The sequence below is a fragment of the Heterodontus francisci genome, chromosome 45 (assembly GCF_036365525.1).
Source record: "Heterodontus francisci isolate sHetFra1 chromosome 45, sHetFra1.hap1, whole genome shotgun sequence".
Classification (NCBI taxonomy): domain Eukaryota; kingdom Metazoa; phylum Chordata; class Chondrichthyes; order Heterodontiformes; family Heterodontidae; genus Heterodontus; species Heterodontus francisci.
Window position 1 is genome coordinate 15,184,835 of NC_090415.1, and position 19,265 is coordinate 15,204,099.

Consider the following 19,265-nt stretch of genomic DNA (forward strand, 5'->3'; position numbering starts at 1 on the left):
TGGGGGGTGGGGGTTGCTGATGGAAGTGGGAATAGCAGAATTCTTACACAAAAGTGTGTTTCCAATAAAAAGGGGCACTAGTTACAATTTGAAATTGCTGAACCAAAGTTGTGTCTAGAAGGCTGTAAAATGCTTCTTGTGAGATTCCGTTTTTCAGCTGTTTACGATGCTTAATGCCTAAAATGTGAGTACAAAATTCTGCCCTAGGGCCCAGGCGAAATACGGATTTTGATGCTCATTAAAATGCCACCGTTTGTAGGTGTGAGCTAAGCACCATTCTGCAAACCGAGGATCAGGGCGACTGGGGATATCACCCGGCTCCTACGCTGAGCAGATCACCCCGGCATTTCTTGCAGGAGGAACTGAGAGGCTATCTTGGGAGTTGACACACAACACACTAGAAGCCTGATTTTCTCTGGAGGCCCAGGAGGAGAGTCATGTGTTTTTGTGTGGCACACAATGATGTGTACAAAAAAACATCATGAACTTTCTTTTTTCAGCAGTCACAATTGGTCTCGTTAAGGATCATTTGCTCAGTGGTTTACTGCCTGGGGCCATCAGATACTCATATGTGCTGCAAGCCCCACCCAACTGTACCAGTTGGTAATGTAGAACCCTGCGTTTCATCACCGAGGAGCCTGGAAACTGTATTGGCTGGGTGCTTTAGATGACTAAAATTCAGAAAATGACAATATAGCATTTGAAATTCTACCAACAGCCAGTGCGGAGGGATTGATAACATCGTGAAGTGCAGAAGACCATCATCGATCTTTCGCCTGAGAAATGGGTTGCAGTGAGTTGAAGGTCGCTCCCCAAAACTGTATGGTAGGACAAATTTCAACATGGCACCGTGGTATGACTGTGGATGATAAGTTCCTGTTTTGGGGCAACTCAAGCTTGAACAAGGCCAAGAAAATCCTGGGCTTTTTATTTTGGAGGATGGAAAATGAGATGCTAAAATAGGCAGAGAGTCTGCAGTAGTCCATTACGTGTCAACCCGTGATGGTTTATTATTACTGACTGGTCTGTCATAATTGCTGTTGTATTGTGTCCAAGAATGTTTATTTTTGTTTTTATTTGATGCGACGAAGTGCAAAAACTCTGGAAACACCTTGTTCTCTTCTATGCCTGCACTAAGCATTTGGCAGGTACCCGTTAATCATCGACGGTAAGGCTCTGGCTATCCCTGGGAATAGAGTGAAGATGGAGTACTTCAGCCTTAACTCAGCGGGAGATTTATGGAAATCGATGTGAATGGACTTACACTTGTGAACGACAAGAATGTGCCTTTACAATTACCTGTAATATTTAGTGACAAAACGATCATGTTGTTCAAAGATGATGCACAGGCGGTAACATCTCATTACAAAATGTTTATACTTTCGATGAGATAATGGGCTACACTCGTTTCGGATTTTCATACAGAATGGACAGTTCGACTTGTCAGCCAGCTCTACACGGTGTCCAATGATCAGTTCGATGTGCATGACACACAGTTACAATACAGCTCATTTTGCAGTAGCACCTGAGATGACTTTCCTGCCAAGCCATCACCACAATATGGGCGTCAATGCAAGCAACAAACACTGATATATTTGGCGATAGATGGCCTTTAATGCCAGAAAGCTGAAGGAGAGTGTGGCGGGCAGGACCAGAAAAATAATATTCTCCGTCTGATATTCCTTCCATAGAAAAGAAAGTCAGGAAAATCTGGAGAATTTTGCAAGGGATGGATCATCCCACAGGCGTAAATTTCATCCCTGCGATTAGCCCAGGAAATGCTAAATCCTCAGATGGTGAGAATGAAAATCGAACAATTCACTTTCTGGATACAGTGGACTAGTGCACTCAGAGGAAATGTGATTAATCTTAACTTTGGGCGATGGTGTGAAATGATGGCTATCAATGAAGACGCCTAATAATCACTACACCTAGTATCCCTTTACGGTGAAGGGAAACAACAATTGAGTGTGGTGCATATAAGCATCGAATTTGTTATCAGTCGCTTTACAGTACACCAAAGCTGAATACAACCATAATATTTTGCAGCTGTGCTTCAGTTCTCCCCACTTCTTTAGCCTTTTACACCATTTCTCCAGGTGAACCACTGCTCGCCTGTGAAGTGATGCGGAATGCAACGGGAATTTCGGACATATGTAATGTTGCTCGACCACTCATCCAACGGCTCTCCAAATATGAGTTCAAATCTCGCCATTACAGCTGGGCAAATTTAATTACCATTAATAAATCAGTAGTAACAAAGCTGGTTTCATTAATAATGATACCGAAGTTCTGAGATTGTTGTTTTAAAAAGATCCTGGTTCATTAATGCCGTTCAGGTGAGGACATCGACCGTCCTTACTCGGTCTCGACTATGTATGACTCCACAGCAATGTGTTTGACCCTTAACCGACTTCTGAAATGGTGTAGCAAGAAATTCAGTTATATCAAACCGCTACAGAAAAATAACGTCATAGATTCATAGAGTCGAACAGCATAGAAACAGGGTCTTCGTCCAACCGCGTCCATGCTGACCAAAATGCCTATCTATACTAATCCCACCTGCCTGCATTAATTCCATATCCCTCTATGCCTTGCGCATTCAAGTACCTGTCCAGATGACTCCTAAATGTTGCTACTGTTCCTGCCTCCACCACCTCCTCAGGCATCTCATTCCAGATACCCACTCATCTTTGCGTGAAGAATTTACCCCCTTGATCCCCTTTAGACCTCCTCCCATTCACCTTAAATCTATGCACTCTAGTTTTAATCACCCCTACCATGGGAAACAGACCCTGGCTATCTACCCTATCTATGTCTCTCATAATTTTATATACCTCTATCATGTCCCGACTCAGCCTCCTTCACTCTGGGGAAAGCAGACCCAGCCTATCCAATCTCTCTTTATAACTCAAGCCCTCCAAACCAGGCAACATCCTTGTGAATCTTTTCTGCGCCCTCTGCAGCTGAATCACATCTTTTCTGTAGTGCGGCGACCATAACTGCACATGGTACTCCAAATGCGGCCTAACAAAAGTTATGTACAACTGTAACATGACGTCCCAACTCTTGTACACAATGCCTCAGCCGTTGAATGCCATACGCCTTCTTCGCCATCCTGTCTACCTGTGTTGCCACTTTCGGGGAACTATGTATTTACAACCCAAGGTCTGTCTGCTCAACATGCTCCCAAAATGCATCACTTCAAACTTCTCTGCGTTAAATTCCATCTGCCACTCCCTTGCCCAAATTCCCAGTTGATCTATATCCTGTTGTAACCTTAGACAGCCTTTTTCACTGTCCACTATACACTAATTTTGGTGTCATCTGCAAACTTTCTAATCATGCCCTTTACAGTCACATCCAAGGCATTAATATATGTGAAAAAGAACAGACGGTCCAGCATGTGGGTGGATGTTTTCTTTTATTCTCTTTTTTTTCATGGGATGCAGACATTGCTGGCAAGGCAAGCATTTGTTGTACATTCCTAAGTGCCCTTGAAAAGTGAATGGGTTGCTTTTTCAGAGAGTGGCTGGCTAAGAGACAGCTACACATTGCTGTGGGTATGGAGTTATATGCAGTTACTGACGGCATATTCCCTTCCTTGAGAAACATTATTGAACTAGATAGGCTTTTATAACAATCAAGAATGGTTTCATTGTCACCGTAAGGTGAGCTTTTAATCACACATTTATTAATTAAATTCAACTTTTGTTAACTGCCGTGATGGGATTTGAACCTACGTTGTTCAAGCATTGGTCTAAGTGCTTGGGTTATTAACCGAGTGACATAATCAACGCACTACTTCCCCGCATGTGCAGCGCAATGACTGCAGCAGCTCAATAAACTGGCTTACTACCACCTTCTCAAGGGCAGTTAGGGATGGGCAATAAATGTTGGCCTTGCCAGCGATGCTCACATCCCAAGAATGAATTTAAGAAAAAAAAAACTTATTTCATGTTGAAATTACCCAGCACATATCAGCACAAACGTCACTTATTAGATCACAACATGAACTGCAAAGAATGCAACAGGATGTTGCGTGAGGTATGAGGCCCTGAGAGACTAAACCGTATCAGCTGGGAATTTTAAATTGAATTGCTGGTTGGCCTGAAATACGCACCCAGAAGATCGGCAGCAACTAACAATTTCATAAAATGTCTTCAGCTGTCAGGGAATTTGCTGGCACCCAAGTTGATTGACGTTGTCTCCTTCGTTCTTTTCTTTTGTTTGTTTGCTTTTATGCCTTTCCTTCCTGCTTTTCTTTAACCCGTGGAAGGTTTTCATAGACATTTGCGTCACAATCGTCCTCTTCCTTCATGTGATCTCCTTGCAGATTAGCTGCACTTTTTCCATGATTAATTGTGGCGTATGTGACGCAGTAGTCGTTGGGACCCTTCTTGATATCCTGATATTAAAGAATAAAGAGGTAAAACCCATCTTCAGCAATCGCTCAAAACTGATAAGAGTCAGTCATTGATAATTTTCAATGAAAAGAAAGCCTGCAGAGGTTTATAACGTGCGGCCAATTCGATATCACCGGATTCACATTGTGGTCAGTATCACCCATAATTAACTGGCGGAGGTTAATTATTCCTCGTATTATTTCATTCTTCCGAGTTTATTTTTTACAGGAAAAGAATGTTTGGAAGGAAGGAAGGGTGAAGAAATATGCTGTCAAAGACTTTCGTCTGGCAAAAATCAGGACAGATGCAAGAATCTCATTTTTGAAAGAACAAAGAACAAAGAACAAAGAACAAAGAAAATTACAGCACAGGAACAGGCCCTTCGGCCCTCCAAGCCTGCGCCGATCCAGATCCTCTCTCTAAACATGTCGCCTATTTTCTAAGGTTCTGTATCTCTTTTCTTCCTGCCCATTCATGTATCTGTCTAGATACATCTTAAAAGACTCCATCGTGCCCGCATCTACCACCTCCGCTGGCAATGCGTTCCAGGTGCCCACCACCCTCTGCGTAAAGAACTTTCCACGCATATCCCCCCTAAACTTTTCCCCTTTCACTTTGAACTCGTGTCCTCTAGTAATTGAAACCCCCACTCTGGGAAAAAGCCTCTTGCTATCCACCCTGTCTATACCTCTCATGATTTTGTACACCTCAATCAGGTCCCCCCTCAACCTCCGTCATTCTAATGAAAATAATCCTAATCTGCTCAACCTCTCTTCATAGCTAGCGCCCTCCATACCAGGCAACAATTTATACTACATGAGGAAAGAGTGCTGGTCAGTTGGCAAGTCGGCACTGATTTGTTGAGGGGCTGCCATGGAGAATGCACTCGGGAACTATTGTCCCCCACGCTCTTGGTTAATTACAAATGGCACAAATCCTGTACACGTTCGTTTTGCCTGTCGAGAAAAGGTCCCTAATTATGAATATATGTAGTTTCTAGCACGGGTAAGTGAGCGACAATGCAAGCCCAACTGATAAAACATGAATTGGTTGTTAGTGTACTTCTTAGCACACTCGGGATTGTTCAGCAAGTGTTGTCCAATTGCAGAATCATATCTAGCATCAGGTATTATATTCTGAATTTCGTAAGCACGGGCTGTTCAAAATGGTCAGGAGACCTCCTATAGCCTGAAGTTGAACGGATGTGCTGTTCGATTTGATCGATCAGTTGTTGGGATGTATGTCCTACAGAACTGGCATTACACCAGGACTGAAATCCATATACGACATTACTCAAATGTGTGATCGGCAGAACATCATTAGGCATGACAGCAGCATCTTGTCAGTGGAAAATAACCACCTGTGTTGCTATTCCATAGTAGTAGTGTGAAACGGTGAACTTCACGTGTTGTGCAACGTTTTGAGATAAGTTAACCTTCCACGGTAAATTGAGGTAGACTGGGCACTTTATAGGTCATAAAGTGGCGGCTTAAGGCCATTTTGTGAATGAAAAAAAAGCCTGGGGGCCAATCTTTCCCTCGTGCATTCTCCATGGCAACGCCCCGACCAATTAGATTCGACTTGCCCACCAATCGGCACCTTTTTCTCATTCAGTAGAAATTGGTGCAACTTTGAAACAAAGCACTCACGCGGCTGTTCCTGATGAGTGCTTGACAAAAAGCTTTGACAGCTAGTCTCTTTTTTTCAGCAATACTCAAGTTCTGGACTACCAAGCGACAATGAAGAAACCGTCCACGAAATGTAAGCAAAAGAGGATTGCAATAATCCTTAGGGTAATGGATTTTGTACTGATATTTATCGTTCTGTAAACTATTTTGTGTGGTAGAGCCAATATTTAAGGCACAGCTTTGCAAACGGAATGATGTAGCTTTTACAATTTGCTGCACAGGCATGAAAATGGCATGAATTGGAACTGCTAATATTTGATATGAATTCAATCAATGCAACTGAAGATTCGACATTTTGCATTATGTGTCAGAAATCTGCAAAGCCTCTTTTGCCACCCAAGAAGCAAAGTTAATATCTACTCAAATGGTAGGAAATAATAAATAATGGGCTGGGCTGAATTGTTTTGCGCAGGTGTGGAATAATGGGTGACAGCATATATGCGGCTCGATTAACAGATCCACCAAGGTTTTAATTTTGGTAAGGTTGGGCAAACCTGACGCTCAATGTTTTACTCTGCGGCAGCATTTTAAATATCTACCTGCATTGGATGTGACAATTGTCAGCAGAATCTTCCCCCTCAACAGATAACTTACCCGTTTCCGGCCTGAGGCGCCATCACAGTTACCTATAAATAAACAGGGAATGTTTAGCAGGTGGTAACAAGTCGAGAAGACTTACAGCAATCAAGTTTGAACAGGGGTATTTTCAGTCTAACCCAATGTGCCCGGAGATGGATGGGTTCTTGTCCAATTTTCACTTTATACACATTGGATTTTGCTCTCTTTTGAAGTTTAAAGACTGGTAAATCTGGCGTTCCACCAGGTCCCATCCATTACCTACCAGCTTAAAAATACCTAAATATTCGAAGTCCATTTGCTTAATTCCCAATTTATGAAGCAACATAAATACCGAACAGTATTTGCTGCTTTACAACGTTACGTGATCTTGCAAATCTGTGTTAGATTCACATTAAGTGAATCTTTCCATCACAATATAAAACCTCAGATTTTTGAACAATTGCTCTTCAACAAAACATTATCATTTCATACATCATAGACATAATCATTAATCTCCCTATAGGCGAAAAGGTTCTTCCACCACTATCCCAGCTCTGTCCTCACCCAAAATGCTTCTTACATCACGGGTTCTACATTAAAGGAGACTAAAAATGCAAGCTATTGTTTAAGGAGACAGCTTGTTGTGCATGCTCGGATTGATTTCAATTTTTATTGCATGGCAAAAAAATGTGACGGAAGTGAGTCAGACATGCATTGCACATCACGCCTGATTTTACATTCCTTTGGCCTCACAAATCAGGATTGCTCTTCCGGTCACCCCTGCCTCCTAAGGACACCCCTCCCCCCACCCCCGCACCCCCACCCCAACCAAATGTAACTTTGCATCTGTATTAGTGGGACGACTGAATTGATCATTCTAACCATCTGTTCCTGAAATGGCTTACACTATTTTAAGCAGACGCATTTCAAAACTAATGGCTGAATTCAGACGTAATAATTATCATCTCCCTTAGAGAACCTTGTGACAAATCGATAGAATTTACCAGTGCCGCTTGCCATTTTTATAGTGACCTCGGAATAATCCAAATTTGTAGCTCTTTTGGTATCAACTGAAAGAAGCAAAAAGAGAATAAAATGAACAATAAAGAAATGTTATTAAATGCATAATGCATCGATGATAGATCGATTGATGACAGGACGAGAGTGATACGGAGATTGGGAAAGGGAGTTAGATAGATAGATAGATAGATAGATAGATAGATAGATACATAGATAGATAGATACATAGATACATAGATATTGATAGGCAGACTGATTGATTTAAACTAATACATGGAGATAACCAACTGGAAGAAGGATATTATTGCCATAATTCCAATGTAGTGGGCATATGGAGACAACAAATATGGGAAGGATAGAAGTTTGTATTTGGCGATTATTCAAACAGTTTATAATAGGATCAGCCATCGATTACATACTGATACCGATACCAATTCCATTGGTTGTAGTCGAGCCAAATATTGGGTGACATGTATAACAGAGGACATAATCTGCGCCCTATTCATTAGCGTATAATTTACATTGAGCAAATTTAAAATAACCCCATGATTACCCACTTCTGCATTAGAACAATGTTTTCACTTCAAAGCAAGAATTTATTGTAAAGTGCGATTGGAGGTCGCGAAATGGCTTTCTCGTGAGCAGGTTGTTTCCTTTCCGACCTAACATAGGTGTGAAAGCTATTCCTATCACCCTCCAGATAGATAAAAATATTAGGGATATAGTTCTGGCTTTTTTAAAAGTATTTTCCCAAGGAAGGAAAGCTGATCCAAACAGAAATGTTTCTGATATTTATACATCAAAAAATTGCCCGTCTAGATTGCTGATGGCAATGTCTAAGAATGGACAACATTTGCTAAATATACATACACACCCACTGTATACCTTCAGCTGCATTGATCGACTTATATATTATATTTGTTAGTGTTTTGTGTATTTGTTGCAACATTATTGGCAGGCCAACGACAATAACCCAGTCAGTAGACATCCACAACCCAATTAAAGGGATGCTTGCATGCAGGTCCTAAGTATACCATGCCCACAAGATGGAACTTACAAAATGACAATAGCATATGTCATTTACAATTACTGGTAAGGTGATGGCTGTTGTCTAATGCGCCCGTCGTGTAAGACCCCTTTTCATATAACTTTCCACAGTTTCAAGGCAATCACTACCCTCGAAGTAGTTATCAAGTGCTATTAGATATATAGAAAGTTCCAGCTAAGGAACAGAACAAATCATTACCTTCTGCAGACTTTGGGTCTTGTACTATCGAGTACGTGTGCTGATCACAACCAGACGCTGGGCAGAAAATATAATAGAAACGGAGTTACGTGAGCAGCTCACTTGACTTCACTTTCCCCTGTTCTAGCACCCAGAGAAAAAGATCCAGCATCTTTTGCTTTGAATGCTTATTTGCAATGATGTGGAGGAGAAAAATCCTGAACTCCATTAAGTACATTTTGTCAGATTGCCCGGATCCTAGATTAATACTTTTGGAATAGCATGCAGATGGCGACCGTAGACCATTCTATCTTGTTAATGCGTGAATCGCCACCTTACGAGAAGGAAAAATGTGAGGCAGTTGAAAGAATAAATGTTGCAAAATGTTAAGAGAGTAAGTGACAGCTTTTGCCCTTGATATCAGAGCATTAGGCAACCCTGCAAAGAACGCAGGAAGGAAAAACTGTTGATGGAACATGCACATACTTTACACAGCACATCATGTCTTTGTTCTAGTAACATAATACTAAAGGACCGTGCTAACCTTCAAGCGTTGTTTAACTTCTGGGCCATTTAGATATAAGAGCATGCTGCACATATGTAGCTGGCTGCGGGCAATTTCACCAAATTATCTTTCTTTATTATTATTTTTTGTGGGATGTGTGCCTCGCTGGCAAGGGCAGCATTTGTAGCCCGTCCTAATTGCCCTTGAAATGAATGGTTTGCTGGGCCATTTCAGAGTGTGGTTAAGAGTCAAGCACATTACTGTGGATGTGGAGGCCACACCAGTTAGAGACAGCAGATTTCTTCCCCGAAAGAACATTAGCGAACCACATTTATTTTACAACAATTGATGATAGTTTCGTGGCACCATTACTGTGATTAGTATTAAATTCCATATTTTTAATTTAACTAATAGAGTGCGTTAATTAAAATTCCACCAGCTACCGTAGCGGGATTATTTTTTCTTTATTCTTATTTAGTGCAATGCAGGCATCGCTGGCTATGATATCATTTATTGCCATTGAACTGAGTGGCTTGTTAAGCTATTTCCGTGGGCATTTTAAGAGTCAAACACACCTCTGTGGGTTTGCAGTCACATGTAAACCAGGTAAGTGTGTGATTTCCTTCCCGAAAGGGAATATGGTCTTCGACAGCAAGCGTTTCATCATTAAAATCAGTTTTATTAACTGATATCAAATTTCACCATCTGCTATTGTGGGATTCGAACCCCAGTCCCCACAGCTTTAGCATGGGATCTGGATTACTAGCCGAGTGACATGATTACACCACCATCGCCTCTGGATGCAAACCCATATCCCCGGGACATTAGCCTGGACTTCTGAATTGACATTACAATGACACTGCTATTCCACCATGTCACGTGTAATTTATGTCATTGGGGCATCGAATCCAACTACTCATAAACAGCTGTTCTCTGCAAGTTTCACTGAACGTCCATTGACGTTCTCGTGGGACAAATGAAAAATGTCCTCGACAATATTACCGTAAATAATCTATGATTTCCTTTTAACCACATGGATCAGTTCTTTCTTACCGTTATTTTGGGCTGCTCCTACAACTGCATACTGAAATGGGCTTCCCGATGGTTCTTCACTCACGAGTTGAGATGTATTTCCAGTTGTCCCACTTTGTACAAAAATGTTTCCGGATATTATTGAATAATACATTGAAAACTAAGATCCCACTTTCAACAAAATGAAATAGAACCATTGCAATTGCAAGAAAGCCTTCATAACTCAGAAGTATTTGAAAGAATAATCGTACTTGGCACACCAACTATGCTGTTCACCTCGGAATTAACTATTAAGGAATTTAAAGGCTTGTGCTGATAAGTGGCGATAAATACATCAAATTAGGAAAAATCTAACCATCTCCCTTGACTTTCAATGACATTACCATCGTAAGATCCCTCACTATAAACATCCTGGAGGTCATCACTAACCGGAAACTGAACTGGACCAGCCATGTAAAGGTTGTGACTACAAAAGTAGGTCAGAGGCTGGGAATTCAGCAACAACTAACTCACCTCCTGATTCCTCAAAGCCTCTACATCACCTACAAGGAATAAGTCAGGAGTGTGAAGGAATAATCGTCACTGGCCTGGATGGGCACAGCTGCAAGAACACACAAGAATCTCGACACCATCGTGGACAAAGCAGCCCACTTGCCCTCCACCACCGACGCACAGAGGCAGCAGTGTGTACCAGCTACAAGATGCACTGCAGCAACGCCACTAGGCTGCTTCAACAGTACCGCCCAAACCCGTGACCTCTACCACCTAGAAGGACAAGGGCAGCAGATGTATGGGAACGCGACTACCTGCAGGTTCCCCTCCAAGTCACATTCCATCCTGACTTGGAAATATGTCACCGTTCCTTCACTGTCGTTGGTTAAAATCTTGGAACTCCTTTCCTAACAGCACTGTTGGTGTATCGACACCCCAAGGACTGCAGCGGGCCAAGAAGGTATCAAACCAATACTTTCTCTAGGGCAATTAGAGGTGGGCAATAAATGCTGCCATAGCCAGTGACGCTCACAACCCCCGAACAAAAATAGAAAGTAAAGAATGGCATGTTCATAATTCTAAAATACCTGCCCAGCTCCCTTTGACAATTATTTATGTAATCAGCTTCCTCCAACTTTGAAGCTAGACCGTTACATACCCCAATTACTCTGTGAGTGAAGAATATCTTCACATCTCCCCTCAAGGTCTTGTTCCAAGGATTTTAAAACTATAACTTCGATAATTGACCACTTGCCAGAAGGTGTAGTTTCTTCTCTATCGAACTTATCACACATCCCATCGTCTTGAAACCCTCTATGACGACATATCTTTACATTTCATGGGAGATTGGTTAAGAAGGTAAGCGACCATGGGATCCAGGGCAATTTGAAAAATTGGATCCAAAATTGGTGTAGTATCAGAAGTCAGAGGGTGATGGTCGAGGGTCGTTTTTTTGTAAGTGGAAGCCTGTGACCAGTGGTGTACCGCAGGGATCGGTTCTGGAACCCTTACGGCTTGTATTGTATATTAGTGATTTAGACGTGCATATAGGAGATATGATCAGAACGTTCGTAGATGACAAGGAAATTGCAGGTGAGGAAAGTCTTAGATTACAGGACGATATAAATGGGCTGGTAAGATGGCCGGAGCAGTGGCAAATGGAATTTGAACTTAGAAGTGTGAGGTGATGCATTTTGGGAGGACTAACAAGGCAAGGGAATACACAGTGGATTGTAGGACCCTAGGAAATAGAGAGAGTCAGAAAGACCTTGGTGTACTTGTCCGTAGATCACTGAAGTCAGCAGCACAGGTAGCTAAGGTGGTTAGGAAGACGCATGGGATGCATGCCTTTATTAGCTGAGGCATAATATATAAGAGCAGGGAGTTTATGATGGAGCAGTATAAAACGCTGTATTAAGCCACAACTGGAGTACTGTGAACAGTTCTGGTCACCCAACTACAAGAAATATGTGATTGCACTGGAGAGGGTGCAGAGGAGATTCACCAGATGTTGCCTGGGCTGGAGCATTTCAGCTATGAGGAGAGACTGGATAGGCTAGGGTTTTCACCTTGGAGCAGAGAAGGCTGAGGGGGGACCTGATTGAGGTTTACAAAATTATGAGGGGCATTGATAGGGTAGATAGAAAGAAACTTTTCCCTTAGTGGAGGTATCAATAACCAGGAGGCATAGATTTAAGGTAAGGGACAGGAGGTCTAGAGGGGATTTGAGGAAATTGTTTTTTCAGGGGGTGGTTGGAATCTGAACACACTGCCTGAAGGGGTGGTAGAGACAGGAACCATCACAACATTTATGAAGCATTTAGATAAGCACTTGAAAAGCCATAGCATACAAGGCTACGGGCCAAGTGCTGGAAAATGGGATTAAAATAGGTAGGTTCTCGCTGGCCTGCACAGGCACGATGGGCCGAGGGACCTGTTTCTGTGCTGTATAACTCTATGACTCTATAACTTGTTCCAAAGAGAAAAGCCCTAATGTTTCCCACCTCTCCTGATTCGGGAGCTCCATCATTCCTGATAGCATCCTGGTAACGCTCATTTTGTAGCTTTTCTGAGGCCTGTTCATCATTCCTGACCTGTCGTGCCCGGATGTATCCATAATACATCAGCTGAGGTCTAACTTGTGACTTGTAACATTGTAGTATGTTCTTTTGAATTTCATATTGTTTAACTGTGCTTTTAAACTTAAGTAATCCATATGATTCCCATCACCTTATCAACTTTCCCCGTCATATTTAAGAATTTATGTGCGTGGACACCAAGGTCTTCCTGCACATTTACACTTTTCAAAATTTTGCTATTCATTTATATTGTTTCCGTTTTAGTTCTCCCAAAGTGCACCACTGCACACAATCTTTGCATTAAACTCCATCTACCTGCTTCTATACATTTAATCTTCCTGTCTGTATCATTCTGAAATCGACAACTATTCTCATCACAATTCATCACGTTGCCATTTTTGTATCAGCTGTAAACTTTAAAATGTTCCCAACATCTTATTCTACTGTGTTTATATAATTAAAAAGAGTAATGGAAACGAAACTGATCTTTGTGGAAAACTACGGCAAGCTGCTTCCAAGTCTGAAAACATCCATCTACCGCCACTCACTGTTTTCTGTCATTGAGCCAATTCCATATCCATCTCGCTACCCTCTCTGTAATTCCACGGTTTTTCCACCTTCTTAACACACCTCCTGCATGGCACGTTATTGAATGCCTTGCGAAAATCCGTCTCTTGAACATCTATTCCACAACCTAGATCAACCTTCTCTGTTACCTCATCAAAAATGTAAACACGTTAATCTGTGGCGATATGATTTTATCAAATCAATGCTTACGCTACTTGATTAACCCATGTCTTTGCAAATGCAAGTTAATATTTTTCCATGACAGCAATTTCCCATCATTTCCCCAGTACTAATGGTGGGCTGACTGGACGTTTGATAAATTAAATAGCAGAAGCTAAAATCAAAGATTATGTCCGTTCTTAAAATCTGTTAGAATGTCAAGCTAAGCTATATCAGACAGTGGATTTGCATTCGCGCCCGAAACGACCTTCACCACTTCGGTATATTCATGAAAATAGTTATTAATTACTGATATGAAGATTTTGTTGACTTACCCCTGCGACTGTGAAACACTTGAAGCATTCACTGTATAGCATAAGCAAGATAGATACTTCAGTAAATTAATAAATAAATATAGTAACTGTCTACATGTGGCTTGGGTTTAATTAAGTGATCTCCAAACTGCAACCATTTTCATTGATCTTAATTATAAACACATACAATCATGCATTAACGTATATGCTGGATTTTGTGGTCAGCAGCAGGCGAAAGGCACTCACGGATTGTAAATATTGCACTATCCCAGAGACTTCATGTTGGCTTTTTGCACTTGCCGTTCCTGTTAACCAACTATCGAAAAAAGCCCACACTGCAAGGCGTCTGAGGAATGTGCGGACAGGGCAAACACTGTGTTTCTCATGATCCAATCTGGTTGAAGTACTGGTAATTAGCAACAATTGTCAGTTTAATTGAATGTTAGATAAAGTGCATAAGGTGGAATAAAGAGAAGGAAATAAAACATAGATTAAGAGCGATAGAGCGAGAGCGATAAACGAGGCACAAATAAAAAGTCAGAAAACACTTTTTAAAAATGCGTTTTCAATTTCTAACCGAAATCAATAGCTAAAGGAATGAGAATGCACACTTCTAAAAGTTCGTTTTGATTGACAGAGCAGTTGCTTGGCACTATTGAAAAATTACCTTGCCGAGAATAAAGGTACTTATACTGCGGTGAAACCGCCATATATACATAGGCACATGGACAGAGAGAAGGGTAATTGCAGCAAATGCACTCCATTTTATGCATTTCACTGGTGAGACTCTTGGTGAGTAGTCATTATTGCACAGCATCTGGAGGAGCAGGGCATCTTAGAAAACAACATCCTGATGCATGTTTTTTAACTGTGCACGTACGTTTTCTAGATTGCCCAATTTAAATGTTCAGAATGATAATCGCTGCTAGCTTCGCCGATAATTTTAACTCTCCGGCCCAGTAAAACAACACTGCGCCACAAAGAATACCATGAGACATTTAAGATATTCACAGGCATTCCAAATCCGCGCCCTTCTCGTATTAAGCATGTATCAGTTATTGTTAGGCCTTCGTAATGATGCAAACCTTGTCAGTGTAGCAGCAGGGGAAAGAATGTCTCAACCGTGAAAACTTAATTTATATATGTTCTGGCTACATCATTGAAAATAATTCATTTTTCTTCTTGGGGCGTGCATGACGCATGTCGATTTCAAATCACACTGTAACATGTGAAATGTTGTAAGTGAATATGAATGGGATTGAATCCCCGTCATGTAAATGTACAGCCAATTATCTGCCCGAAAGACATTACTCACTTTGAGTCTTGTTCCGCTGTTTGAATATAAACAGTGCAATCAGGGCGGCAATCAGAAGAAGTGAAAGGACTGATGCTGTGATCGCAGTTCTGGGACTCTGTACTGGAACCAAATAAATGTAACACATGAATAACATAACACAGTCGAAAGCATTAGAAATTCAAACCTGCACCAAATGCATAATTAATATTGTATTTTGAATATCTGACCAATTCAGTCCCTTTACTCCGAAACATTGATCCATGAATTTGTCAGTTCTCAGATCGTTTTTATTATAATTTTTCATGGGAGCTGAGCACTGCTCACAAGGCCAGCATTTATTTCCCAACCCAAGTTGCACTTGAGAAGGTGGTGGTGAGCCATCTTTTTGAACCACGATGGTCCATCTGGTGTAGGTTCATGGATAGTGCAGTTCGGGAGAGAATTCTAGCTTTTTGACCCAGCGACCGTGAAGGAAGGAGGATACAGTTCCAAGTCAATATGGTGCTGTCATGACGAGTATTGCTGAAAACAGAGATATTTTGTCAACGCTTTTCACCTTGAATTCATCAGGACCATTCGAAAGAATACTCTCGTGAGGAATGCAACCACATTCATTGCTGCATGAGGAGAATTGAGGAATTTCAAATTAAAGCCACGGGTGAAGCTTCCTGTTTCACGCTGCTACTATGCTGTAGCAGCACGTGTGGTGTTCGCCACTAGCAGGATGCTGCCGTCAAGCCTATCACACAAATGAGTAAGGTGGTATAAGAATTTTAATGCCAGTGTGATGTTAGGCATATAGGCCGTACGTCCTAAAGACTAACGGTTCGTATCAAACAGCATGTCTCTTCCACTGTTCACAATGGGCAAGGTATCGACCGCATGCAACCAGCCCATGTTTTCAAAATTCAAAACACAGTGTCCAACATTAGATGTGATTTTGCGATTGGACAACATTTACTAAATAATACTCAGTGTGCTAAAAAGTACGCTGACAACTAATTTAAGATTGTCAATTAGGCTCGCAGTGTGGCACATTTGCGCGCACTGGAAGCTACATATATTAATACACAGGGCCCTGGTCTTTGCAGACAGAAAGCGCATGTACACACATTCTGCCTGTTTCAGTTAAACAAAATGAGTGACAGCCATTCGCTGGTTCATTCCTCAGGGCAGTGCCTTGACCAATCAGAGTCAAGCTGTCTGGATTAAATCTCAGACAAAGCTTGGCAGTTAACTGTCAGTCACCATAAACTGGTGCATTCTCCATGGCAACGCCTTTACCAGTCAGACCAGTCAGAATCCGCCTGCAAAACAAATAAGCACGCCTTTCTCATACAGTATAAATTTGTTGCTTTCCCTTACATTGGTATTCTTTCGAATTGTGCTGATTCGTGCCAGAAAATGTCTCCGATTTCAGCAATATTCAACTAATTAATAAATCTGGCGTTAAGAGCTAGACTGAGTGATAGCTACCATGAAACTATTGGATTTTCCAAGACACTCAGTTTGCTGGATAATGCCCTTTAGCGAAGGCAATCTGCGCCCATACACAGTCTATCCTAGCGTGAACGTTCACCAGACTTGTTTCCGGGATGGCAGGATTGTCCTATGAAAAGAGATTGGGGAACCTAGCGTGTATTCTGCAGAGTTTTGAAGAATAAGAGGTGATCTCATTGAAACTGACAAAACATTAAAAGGGATAGACAGGTTAGATGCAGATGTTTCCCCTAGTTGAGGAGTCTAGAACCAGGGGACACAATTTCAAAATACGGGGAAGCCACTTAGGACAGAAATGAGGAGAGATGAGGAGAAATGTCACTCATTTCTCAGAGGGTTGTGAATGTTTGGAAGTCTACCCCAGAGGGTTGTGGAAGCTCTGCATTGAGGATGTTTAAAGCAGGATTGACAGATTTCCAAATGCAAATCACATAAAGGGATATGAGGATCGTGCGGGAAAAATATATTGAAGTGAAAGATCAGCGAAGATCGTATGGAATGTTGGGAAGGGTCGATGGACTGAATGAACTACCTTCCTATGTTCCTAAATGTTCCACACCAATGTCGTTGATTTTAACTGAGCCATAAATTTGAGGACACCCAGTTATAACAAAGCACTATAGAAAAGAGGTCACTCAGTTATGACAATGCCTTCTTCTCTGGGCTCCAAACTCCGCCATGCAACACTCTAACCAATCCGAATTTCACTATATCACAAAAAATGCAACTCCTCATTGTGTCCAGCTATCTTTTTTGTTCGCTCATGTATTAAATTGAAATTTGTGATCGTCAATTACTCATATTACTGACGAATCTCATCCAACCTTATTTTTGTCTTTACCCCCTTCTGCAAATGGATTGTGACCTATTGGGCTTAACTGCTGTATTCTTCATACCATTATTGAAAGTGCTTTTCTTGCATTCTACCGAACCACTCCTTTAATTCCATTCCCACGTCAATGACCTTCAGCAGACCCATATTTGCAGGTATAACTTTTCCATTTGCTTCCAAACTCTCTCTCTCTTTATCTCCATAGATCTGTGCCTGTTTTAAGTGCTGAAGCACCCATGGACATGCGACTATACCATTTCAGAAACATTTCCCACCTTATTAAGTTCAAATCCTTACCAGAAATTTAACCGGAGCAGAGATTTGTTTTTTTAATGAGGTATATATCACGCAAATTCAATGCACCCTTTGATTTTCTGAAAGAAAGTTAATTCATAAAAACAGGTCAGATATTATGAATCTGTTACCAGCTGCTGTGATGTCGATATAATTGCTAGTTGCATTAAATCTTCTTTCATTGATCCCACTGTTGATCGCTACACAGTGATATCGTCCGCCATGGCCTCTCTGGAATGAATTAATAATAAGCTCACTCCGGTCCCAGTTTATCTGATAAGAATCGCTGGTGCTTTCTAATGGTTGATTGTTCAGGTACCAGTCGAAATGCACTGCTGTGCCTGCCTTGAACTGACAATGAAAAACGAGACGGTCCCTGGGTGAAATCACAGTTTTGTTGGTATTGCAAGTCAGAAGCGCACCAGCGACAGGAGCTAGAAGGAAGCAGATAAGGTTAAATGATTAGCGGATTAGTTCATTGTTACCGTTCCAAATTGTAACCCTGTTTGCATACTAACTTAGACTAAATCAGGTAAATAGGTCATATTGGTACAACATTTTTTAGATTAGAGATACAGCACTGAAACAGGCCCTTCGGCCCACCGAGTCGGTGCCGACCATCAACCACCCATTTATACTAATCCTACACTAATCCCATATTCCTACCACATCCCCACCTGTCCCTATATTTCCCTACCACCTACCTATACTAGTGACAATTTATAATGGCCAATTTACCTACCACCCTGCAAGTCTTTTGGCTTGTGGGAGGAAACCGGAGCACCCAGAGAAAACCCACGCAGACATAGGGAGAACTTGCAAACTCCACACAGGCAGTACCCAGAATTGAACCCGGGTCCCTGGAGCTGTAAGGCTGCGGTGCTAACCACTGCGCCACTGTGCCACCCAATATCACTGAAAACTTTAAATTTGTTGACTAAAGCACATATTTCAGAATTCTCCTTGAACTATAGAATCATAGAATGTTTATGGCACAGAAAGTGAACACAAATTTAACTAATCTTTCTGCAAACTAATCCAAATAGCATGTTTTACTCCAAATATATACGTCTTCAACAGCACTGTATTTCAAGCAGGGACTAACGCAAGCGGATGAGACAGCACCAGTGTAATTATTTTTTGTATATTTCGAGATACAGCACTGAAATAGGCCCTTCGGCCCACCAGATCTGTGCTGACCAACAGCCACCCATTCATACAACTCCTACATTACCCCTACCACCGAGCTACACTAATGGCAATTTACCTATCAACCTGCAAGTCTTCAGCTGTGGGAG

At 41.6% G+C, this 19,265-nt stretch overlaps 2 protein-coding genes across 14 annotated transcripts in view; one reads left to right on the plus strand and one right to left on the minus strand.

Annotated features, from left to right (window-relative positions):
- Nucleotides 1–4,888, plus strand: part of LOC137356225 (uncharacterized) — a 44,544-nt gene extending 39,656 nt beyond the window's left edge. For 6 of the 7 annotated variants that reach the window (XM_068022098.1, XM_068022096.1, XM_068022094.1 and 3 more), the window contains one exon: nt 719–4,625. In XM_068022098.1, coding sequence (XP_067878199.1) covers nt 719–797 — 79 coding nt within the window. In that variant the 3' untranslated portion in view covers nt 798–4,625. The other variant, XM_068022095.1, reaches the window with a different exon arrangement.
- The window catches only part of LOC137356222 (Fc receptor-like protein 3), a 52,971-nt gene continuing 35,091 nt past the window's right edge, over nt 1,386–19,265 (minus strand). For 4 of the 7 annotated variants that reach the window (XM_068022086.1, XM_068022089.1, XM_068022087.1 and 1 more), the window contains 8 exons: nt 18,099–18,401; nt 15,360–15,461; nt 14,066–14,096; nt 10,456–10,547; nt 8,919–8,975; nt 7,657–7,722; nt 6,689–6,720; nt 1,386–4,408 (listed from right to left, as the gene is read on the minus strand). In XM_068022086.1, the coding sequence (XP_067878187.1) occupies nt 4,241–4,408; nt 6,689–6,720; nt 7,657–7,722; nt 8,919–8,975; nt 10,456–10,547; nt 14,066–14,096; nt 15,360–15,461; nt 18,099–18,401 (851 nt within the window). In that variant the 3' untranslated portion in view covers nt 1,386–4,240. Of the gene's footprint in view, nt 4,409–6,688; nt 6,721–7,656; nt 7,723–8,918; nt 9,232–10,433; nt 10,548–14,065; nt 14,097–15,359; nt 15,462–18,098; nt 18,402–19,265 lie in introns of those variants that run through there. The other 3 variants (XR_010971026.1, XR_010971027.1, XM_068022088.1) reach the window with 3 other exon arrangements.